Source organism: Gekko japonicus, unplaced genomic scaffold (assembly GCF_001447785.1).
Source record: "Gekko japonicus isolate JY-2015 unplaced genomic scaffold, Gekko_japonicus_V1.1 scaffold2493, whole genome shotgun sequence".
In the NCBI taxonomy this organism is placed as follows: Eukaryota; Metazoa; Chordata; class Lepidosauria; order Squamata; family Gekkonidae; genus Gekko; species Gekko japonicus.
In genome coordinates, this window is record NW_015160910.1 from 210652 (window position 1) to 220844 (window position 10193).

Here is a 10193-nt window from a genome sequence, read left to right on the forward strand (position 1 = left end):
GGCTAGCGGGCCCTCCCCCCCCCTGCGCCTCGCGTGCCTGGTGGTCGCTGTGTGCGCGCGCTTCTCGTCCTCTTATCCTTTCCTCCTCACGTTCCTTTCAGCCCTCCCCCCCTTTCTCCCTCACTGCCCGCTGATCAGCTGGCTAAAGGGCGCGCGCGGCTCTTCTCCCTCTCTCTGGTCTGCCTCTTAATTTCCCCCACTATAGCTGGTAGGCAGGCAGGCCGGAGCGCGTGCCCCGGCGGTTGAGACGTCTCGGCTGGCTCGCCTTTCCCTCTGCACGCGTGCGCGCCCTGCTGTCGCAAAAAAGTGGGAGGTGGGGGGACGCGTGCGCCTGTGGAGGAGGGGGCGTGGTCGAGGGGGGACGGCTCAATATGTCGGATCCAAGTGGGGGCCTTTGAGGTAAGGGGCGGGTGTCTGTCTCATCGCCTCCGGTTTGCGGGCGTGAATCAAGGGGGTGATGGTTCGCCCTCGTCCCCTTTGAATTGCTGAGGATGAAAATCGGTTGATGGCCTGTCTCTTTCCCCCCCTCTCTTTATAAAGTTTTTAGTAATGGCGCCTTGCGGGGCAGTGTAGATTTCACACGTGCTTTTGAGGATTGCCGGGAAAAGCCTACCACCTTTTGGTTCTCTGGAGGCTCCAGGGCTGCTGTCGCTCACTAAATAATCCAGTTCCAGTGCACGCAGTAAAATCCAGTTGGAAAGTGCATTGTTTAATTTGTGTGGCCACAGCCCAGGAAAAGCTTCATCTGCTCATTAGACTTATCTACAAGATTTGTATGGCGTTTCCCATGTGAGCACCCAGGGTGGCAATTGCTTTTAAAACAATTACTCAAATACATAGCTAACCAGCAAAAAAGTAAAGTTACTGATAAAAAGGAGAGAGGCCTAGAGGAGTATTCTGGGGCTGTAGCAGAGAAGGCCCTGCCTCTGGTTGTAATAAACAAAGGGGAGTGAAAGCTTCTGTGAAAGGGGGGTGGGGGTTTTAAGGGTCTCCGTGGTTATTAAGTAGTGGAAAGGAGCCATGTCAAGTTTTGTTTTTTATTTTAATTTTCCTGGCCAGCTGGTAATCCTGTAGTACGTAATTTGTCTTCTCCACCCTTGTTTACTTAGTGTGTCAAGATCTGTAAAGCCCACTGGAATCAATTTATGAGTTTACATGCCTGCAGCTTCACATGTTGCAGGTTTGAATAAAGCCCTTAAAGTTCCAGTTGTGTGCAGGTGTACTTGGAACTAAGTCCATCTGAATTCAGTAGAGCTTATTTCTGAGCGTGTGTGTGTTTCTGGTATCTTTCATCTCAAAAAGGGTACAGGGTTAACTTACAGAAATAAGATGTTCTGTATAGTGTAATTTTTCTTTTCCTTCAGTCCCATGCTCTCTGTCACATTGTAAATATGTAAATATATGCTATAGTATGTCCCTGGGATTGTAGCATTTGCCTACTGATGGAGTATTTCAAGACTAGGAGTCACCTACTCAACCCTGGAACATGGAAATAGTACTACTGGCCTACCCAATAAGTTTGTTGTGTTGTAGCTTTCCCAACAAACTTGTCAGCTAAGCCTGTTTCCCATGTTTTAGGGGTTGGGTATTTTTTGAAAGCACAGTGGCTTGACTGAGACCTTGTGAGTTTGTCTCTCAGGTGAGATTTAACAAGTTTGTTGTGTCGTAGCTTTCCTAACAAACTTGTCAGCTAAGCCTGTTTCCGATGTTTCAGGGGTTGGGTATTTTTGAAAGCACAGTGGCTTGACTGAAACCTTGTGAGTTTGTCTCTCAGGTGAGATTTGATCTGGAGCATTGCTGTTCGCCCTTAGCTACTGCACTCTTTGAATTGCAGAGTTAATTATGATAGGCTCTATATGGCATATCAGTTAAATTTAGCTCCATTGGGGCAGTGACCCCCCCCCCCAATTTAGCTCCATTGGGGCAGTGCCCCCCCCAGTGGTTTACCTAAAGCCATCTAATGAACTGAGGGTTCCTTACAGTCTACCAGCTGTGTGAACTGACTCCTTTAACAGGTGCTGGTGGAAGCAATGTGGAAGTTCACCTTTGTTCTTTCAGGGAAGTTGCCCCTTGATGTTGCAATCCACCAGCATCAAGTATAAACCTGGCTCCTCCCAATATAGTGGGGAAGTGTATGGTGATGTCTTGTCAGCTCTTGCATATCTTAACCTGCATTTGTTTTTTCATTTCTAGCAACGAAGGTTTTGGGGACAGTGAAATGGTTCAACGTAAGGAACGGCTATGGCTTCATCAACAGGTGAGGAGGAGTTAATTGTGCCAAAATCTTATGTTTTTTTTTTTTTTAAAGTTATTATTGCGTAGGTGGAATTAAGGTTCTTAGGTGGCCTTTTGGCCCAGTGTCTCAGCTTATTTTGCTTATACTTTTTTCTGTCATATTTAAGTGAGATTGGTGTGGAGCTGAATCTTCTGTAGATTTGCTTTTTGCATAGTCTGCCTTGGCAGTTGTTGATTACCAAGCAAGACTTGGGCACTGGAGATGACGTAGAATTTGGTAGATGCCAGCTCTGTGTGAACAAGTATTCAATAAGGTAGTAGTCCAGGCAGCAGCAGGCAGCCACTGTGGTAGAGAAGCTGGGCTTGGGGTGCTCAGGCTCTTGATCTGCTTTGTAGCTTGGTTTTCATTTTCCGTCTTCTTGTGCAGCCCCACATTGGGACTGTGCTTGCACAAGCCAAATGTGTATCTGCACAGAAGACGTCTGTGAACAACAGTTACAGGTAAGTGCAACTCTGTTTTCCAAGAGAGTTGTGGGTACTGCAGTCCCAAGCAAAAGAGACAATCCAGAGGTCTTGCAAGCAAATGGAAGGAAAGTATGTTGCCAGGGATGAAAAAATGTTGTTGGTGGCTTTTGAATGGCAGGCATAGATGAGCAGACTAAATACAACCCACTAGTGTGTGAGGTTTGTTTGACATTAAGGTATACCTACCAACTTACAGCAGTTATGCAGTTAAAACAAAATCACCACCTGAAAACAAAAATGTTAAATGCACCAGAATTTCAATTAAGTAAAGTAACAGTCCAAAATGAAACCAAAATGTCCTCCACCAGCCCTCATTAATGTGAGAAAAATAACTAAGTAGTTAGCCATGGTTGTTTTTCAAAAGAGGTGCAAGTGCACACTGTTAATTAGATTACAGGTCATTAGGCCCGACCTAGAGAGATGCCCCAAGGACTCTCTGTGGTTTCTTTAATCTAAGATACACCAGATGAAAAATATGCAGCCAGCAAAAATGCAATCACTGGGACCTACATCATTCCTCCATCCCACACCTCTTCTATGATGACTCGTCTCCAGTGTGACATTTGCAGGGTCTTGCACACATTTGCCTGGAACTTCAGCATGCCTTGATTTAGGTTGTGTGAATTCACACAGAACAGCTTTTTCTTGACCCCCTGGCTGCTATTATGTGCAAGTCAGTGGGGGCTTTGAAAAGAAGTGCTGCTTCCCTCTCCCCCTCCACAAGTGTGTCTCCCTTGCTGATGGCAGTCATTTTTTTTGTACTGTTACTAGCCATGGAGACTACAGAACAGCAATAATAAAGTCATTACTATTTGGCCATTCTTGGCTTCTTTTGCCAAGTCTCAACAGTGTTGATCCCAGGCCAAGCAATTGAGGAAGGTCTTGCTGGGCAGTACTGAAATGAGCTGAGCCAGAAACCTAAGCAACGAGATCCCATTAAGACACGTGTCTTGAATTTGTCATGGAATGCCAAGAGATCTCTTGAGTGGTGGGTGATAAAAAGACCTATAAGAATGGGTAGAATGGAGGTTAAGATCAGCTGGGTCATTGAGTTTTGTTGGTATGTAAATTGCTTTCTTAAATGTCTGTGATGCCATATAAACTGCCATGCCCTGTACGAGGTTATGGCCCTTCATCTTTTGGCACAGTAGGCTTGGAGTAACTGCCCTACCTGTAGTCCTTCCCATGTATGGCTATAAACTGTGGCCAGCAGATGCTGCTGTTGCATTATACTGAGTTATAAGAGTTTTCACTGGAAGCGGGGATGGGTACTTACTCCTGCCACTCCTCACCTGTTTCTACCGCAAACATCAAGTCCATATTGAGCTGTGTAACGAATGTAGTATAGAAATATTGGTTACTTTATTTGGTGCTTTGAGACTCACCTATACCAGCTGCTTATTTTTTGTGCTGTTTTTAAACGGTACCTACCTTGCCGTGAAAACGTCCTTAGTAGAAAGCAAGATTTATGTGTGTGTTTTTTTAAGAGTAAGAGGGAATATCAAATATTAATGAAAGTGTTTCTGCAGGAAAGAGCTGTCATGAGTCCAAAAAGCATTTTGACTGTTGGGTTGAGATTGCTTGATGATTATACACAGAACTACAGTTTTCAGGAAGAAATATGAAACTTCCAAGCTTACACGCTGCATGTATTTTTAGTCCATGAAAGTTATGGGCGTGGACAGGAGGAGGGATGTGATATATGAGTTGGTCCTTGGCAGTACCCCAAAGCCACAGCCTGGCCTTTGTCCAAAACTTAATACCACTCCTTGCTGGAGAATGCTGTTTCTTTGTGTAGTGTTTTCTGAACTGAAAAAAATATTTTGTTTTGCTGCAGGAATGACACCAAGGAAGATGTGTTTGTCCACCAGGTGAGGCCATTTGCTTGTAAGCGCTAGATATGCCAGATTCTGGTGAAATGAGACAGTGTTTTGCTTTGCCTGAAGGGGCTAAAAGATGGTTGGTTCAGTTGTTGGAAGGCCTGGACTCTCACAGCATGCTCCATGTGCCCTTAAGGACCCTTGGTTTGTGGTCCTTAGCTAACTGCCTTGCCTGCTGTTCCACTGTGCTTGTGGGCCTAACACATGATAGCCTTTGGCCCACTTTTTCCTTTAGCTCATAACTGAGTTCACATCCGTGTTTGTTTAAAAAGGCAAAACGAAGTCCTCTGTCAGAAATGTGTACACTGTTTTTTGGCAATAGCCTGCCATTTGAATCAGTTGCATGGGGGGGGGCGCTTTGGATTGCTTGTTTGTCATGTATATGACCTGATCTCCTAACATTACTCATTCCTGGATTATCATTGCCTGTTGCTAATGTTCAGCAGCCAATATGTCATAAGACTCCTGAGAATTTTTACCCCCAGGAGATGGGTTTGAGTCCCACAGGAACTATCTGCTGCTCTCTTCTTCTGTTGTTGAAGAATTAGGGTGGTAGGGTTGCACAGAAGGTTAAATTTGTAGTTAGGGTTAGTGGCACTTGTATAGAGGCAGGGTACCAGGAAAATGTTGTCAGCACTATATAACTTCTCTCTGAGTGCAGCTGTTACTATTCACACTGAAAAGCGATTAGTAAGCAAACTGTGAAGGTCAGTTTAACATGTGTGATCACATGGTTGGCTGAAAATACAGGCTTGGAAAGCAGAATTTTGCTCTGTGGGTCTGATTAGAGAGGCTAACATGGCAGCTGTATGAGCTGCTAAAATGACTTCCCTGTATTATGTGGATTTCTGGGAGACTGTACTAGAATATGCCTGTTTTTCCTCTTCTTGATGTCTCTGGTACACAGCCTGTAGGGCTGGAAGGGACCCAAAAACTATGTCATCTATCAGCACCTGCTTCCCATACAACCCAGCTGTTTCAGATGGCTGAGTCTGTGAGCTATGAAGCAGTGAAAATACCTTCCAGTGTTGCCACCTTGTGAATGAACAGTTTAGGTCAGATATTATCCTTATTTATATTTTAGCCTGTGGTGTCTATTTTTCTCTCTCCCTCCTGCTCTCTTCTCTAATACTTTCGGTATCTAATCTAAAAAACTGTCTTCATACTGGACGGATTTCATTACTTCCATTTAAAAGTCTAAATCTGACCTGTTTTGCCATCAGACTGCTATCAAGAAGAATAACCCCAGGAAGTACCTTCGCAGTGTAGGAGATGGAGAGACTGTGGAATTTGATGTGGTTGAAGGAGAAAAGGTGAGCTGGTTATCCTAAGTTTAAATAGCCCCTACTTTGCTCTTTTGAGTTTTGGTTTCTGTCTGGGCCAGGTACTGGATGCAGCTAAAATGATCAGCTGCATTTCTTTTTTGGGTATGGAATATGGATGTCTTCGTGTCTATATGTACTGACCATTCATGGTGTTCTGTGATGGCTATTTTCAGGGAGCGGAGGCAGCCAACGTTACAGGCCCTGGTGGAGTTCCAGTGCAAGGCAGTAAATATGCGGCAGACCGTAACCAATACAGACGATATCCACGGCGTAGAGGTCCTCCACGCAACTACCAGCAAAATTACCAAAATAGTGAGAGCGGAGAAAAGAACGAGGGGTCGGAGAGTTTGCCAGAAGGCCAGTCTCAACAGCGCCGCCCCTACCGCAGGAGGCGGTACCCGCCTTACTACATGCGTCGGCCCTATGGCCGTCGACCACAGTATTCCAATGCTCCTGTGCAAGGAGAGATAGTGGAGGTAACTTTGCAGAAAATAATTACTTGCCTTTGTTGCATGGCTGATGGTGGGGAGAGTAGGTGCACATATTACAGTGACCTGGGTGTATTTATGGAAGAATCTTGCTTAGGCAAGTAAAATTGGTTGGGCATAGTATTGTATCATGTACTTTGCTAGGAGACACTTGGTGTTCCTGCTATTTACCATGTGCTTGTCTTGTATCCCACATAAGTGCAGGGCCCTGGATCACTGGACCCAGGGGTCATTTCGTAGAAAAAGAGCTAGGGAGACTCATTAGCATAACTCATTAGCATATGTCACACCCCCTGACATCACCGGAAGTGTCATAAGGCCACACACCCCGCCCCCCAACGGTCCCGGCCGCCGCTGCCGGCCTTGCAGCTCCACTGCCGAGCCCCATGAGGGGCCTGGCGGTGGACCTGCAAGGCCAGCAGGAGTGCAAGGAAGCCCCGCGAAGGCCCTCCCTGGCCCCAGGCAGGCAGGGGTGGGGAGAGGCAGGGAGGAAGCAACTTACCCTCCCTTTTCTCCTGCCTCCTCCTGGCTGAATGAGGGCCGGAAGCGGGGGGCGGGGCTTCGTCGTGTGCCCCGCCCCCCGTACCTCACCCGGGGGAACTGCGATCCCCCCCGAAATGACCTCTGACTGGACCCATCCGCTTTGGGCAACATTCCTTTATAGGGAAATAAGCATTCTTGCTTTTTTGTAGCACGAATGTCACGTGCTGACATAACTGAAATTCCTAGACCATTGTTTATATCAGAAACAGGCACAGTATGCTGTGCCCACCTGTGAGTAGCAAAGTTTCCCCCCATTTAGACTTCTTGACCCGTAGGCCAGATGGCAGTGCTTCAGTTCCATCAATTAAGCTTAAGTTTGGTTGAAGTCTTTAGGTCAGACTAAAAGTGTGTAATGCGGCATTTTTTGATTCTGTTTCCTGAAGATGGGATTTTAAAAAGCTGCTTGCTTCTTGTCTTTTAGGGTGCTGACAACCAGGGTGCGGGAGAACAAGGCAGACCTGTCAGACAGAACATGTATCGGGGTTACAGACCACGCTATCGCAGGTGAGCTCCCACAAAAACATGCCCAGTGCTGATTTGCTGTACACTAGAACTTTGAGACTGAGGTAGGTGCTTAAAGGTTTGGTGGACTTTTCAGGGGTCCTCCTCGCCAACGACAGCCCAGAGAGGAAGGCAACGAAGAAGACAAAGAGAACCAGGGTGATGAGGCCCAGGGTCAGCAGCCACCTCAACGTCGGTACCGTCGCAACTTCAATTACCGACGCAGACGCCCAGAAAACCCTAAACCACAAGATGGCAAAGAGACAAAGGCAGCCGAACCACCAGCTGAGAACACGTCCACTCCCGAGGCCGAGCAGGGCGGGGCTGAGTAAACGCCGGCTTACCATCTCTACCATCATCCGGGTGAGTGTTATGAACCAGGAGAGGGCAGTGAGTCTGCTGCGAAGTATATTTAATGAATTTGCCAGCACTGAGAGCTTTATCTGGTGTTGATAAGTATGTTGTACTTGTATTTCTTTGCATTGAGAATGTAAGTTAGGTGGCCCTTTAGATTTTGATCAAATCATAATGGGAACTTCAGTTACTGGGGGAAGGGGCTCTAGCCATGTTTGTAGCAAGATTGAAACCACAAGGTTGCTTAGGGTCAGGCACCGGTTATAATCACCAGTGGTTTTTCATACCTAGAAATTGTATGTTCCTTTCTAGATCTTTGTTGATGAGCCTGGAAACCAGGCTGTGAAATTTCTGAAATACACTGCCAGGGAGAGAGATCTTACAGCTGAGATGTAGTTGTTCAGAATGGGCAAGAATCTTGACTCTCTGGTCTGGGGGCTTTGACCCTAACTTCCTAGTGGTCATATAAGACAGGGTGTGGGATGTGAGGGAATACTGTCAGGATATCAAGGGCGCAATCTCTAGCTAAAGCAGGATGTCTGCATAAACTCTGTGAATTGCTTAACTGCTTGGCTTGGCGGAAGGCATCTTTTAGAGGGCAATGTAAGCATGCACATTTGGACATTTGTGCCACTGATTTCACCAGGTAATGGATTTAATGTCTACATCCTTTGGAGGTTTCCCTGTTAAGCTGCTAAAATAGCTGTTGTGCGTCTTTTCTGCCGCATGCCTCTTATGGTGAGACTGTGTCTGGGCTGTGCCACTGCAGGTGGAGGCTCAGAATGATTGAATGCACCATCCTGAAAAGGTTTCTGCTCATAGAAGTCTAATCCCTCAAGGGCAAAGACAAGACTAGTACTGTTATCTGCTTTCCATATGCAGGGAATTAATATGGGAAGGGAGTCAACTACATGAGCCCCCACTTCTAATCTAAAGGACAAGACTAGTACTGTTATCTGCTTTCCATATGCAGGAAATTAGTATTGGGGGGGAGAGAACTACATGAGCCCCCACTTTTAATCTAAAATTAATCTGTTTGTGAGAACTAAATTGCATATTTGAAGATGTTGCGGGGTGTGTGTGTCATGCAAGATATTCCAAAGGGCAAATCAGTTCTGCTACTGACATCAGTGGGAAAGGTAAGGTCACACCCAGTGCGGTTAAGATAATGGCCTCTCTTTGTCTTTTTTTCCAGTTTAGTCATCAAAGAAGAGAGAATATGAAATAAAAGAGAATATGAAATTCCAGCAATAAGAAATGAACAGAAGAATTGGAACTGAAGACCTTAAGTGCTTGCTTTTTGCTGTTGACCAGATAACTCGAACTCTCTGCATTATCTATGCAGCATGGGATTTTTATTATTTTTACCTAAAGCAGTCTCCTTTTGGGAGCGACAAACATGTTTTTTAAAGGCCTGTTTTTTCTCAATACACCTTTAAAGGTTTTTAAATTGTTTCATATCTGGTCAAGTTGGGATTTTTAAGAACCTCATTTTTAATTTGTATGAAATGTACACCTGATTTTTTCAAGTCAAACTGCAAGCATCTCTTAATAAAGGTCTTAAGAATTGCCTGGGGTGCTTTTTGATTCCAATTCTGCTTTCCTGAAGCAATAACAGTAAGGTCCCCCCCATTTTGTAGTCTATCCCATAAGCTCAGTGGAGGGGGAGAGAGCTTGTTTCCTGGGTATTTCTAGCTAAGAGAAATTAATGGGGGCTTTGAATTTAATATGCTAATAGCACTGATGTTAACTTAAGGGAATGGAAACATCAATAGTATGACAAAAATTGGTCAAAGGGCAGGTGGAAGGAGATGCTGGAAATCATTGGTGGCCTCCCCCCACCCCACCCTAGTGGCCACAGGAACCAGTTTCCTGTGAACATTAGTAATACTTTGCCTTTACTGAAGTTTAATTGGATCCAGCTCAGGGAAAATATATTGACCCGAGTATGTTCAAGTGAGGACTTGAACAATCGCCACAGATTTTTTTTTAAAGTCAAAGGAACTTGGGGATATTTGGGCCTTTTTCACACTTTTGCACCCTTCTTCATCCAAAGCAATTTTTAAGCACCCAGGGCTGGTTGCTGCAGGGCAGGGGTGGCCGAACTTGCTTAACGTAAGAGCTGCATAGAATAAATGTCAGATGTTTGAGAGCCACAAGACATGAACAAATATTACCCACACATTTTTATTGGAAAATATGCAAATTTGCTTTTTATTAACGTTAAATGAGACTGCCAAAAATAAAAACAAAAAGGGGTAAAAACAGCTATTGATAATGATATTTATTTGCCTTCTCTAAGCTGGGGGGGGAGCTTTGAGAATGCATTTAAAGTTGCTTTC

The 10193-nt window shown here is 45.2% G+C and overlaps 1 protein-coding gene across 1 annotated transcript in view; it reads left to right on the plus strand.

Moving 5' to 3' along the window:
- Positions 1-9258, plus strand: part of YBX1 (Y-box binding protein 1) — a 14027-nt gene extending 4769 nt beyond the window's left edge. Inside the window, 10 exon segments of the mRNA XM_015424170.1 lie at positions 2194-2224; positions 2226-2257; positions 4598-4631; positions 5864-5953; positions 6139-6441; positions 7418-7500; positions 7595-7814; positions 7816-7860; positions 9047-9065; positions 9068-9258. Coding sequence (XP_015279656.1) covers positions 2194-2224; positions 2226-2257; positions 4598-4631; positions 5864-5953; positions 6139-6441; positions 7418-7500; positions 7595-7814; positions 7816-7860; positions 9047-9065; positions 9068-9105 — 895 coding nt within the window. The 3' untranslated portion in view covers positions 9106-9258.
- Positions 9259-10193: the final 935 nt, after the last annotated feature.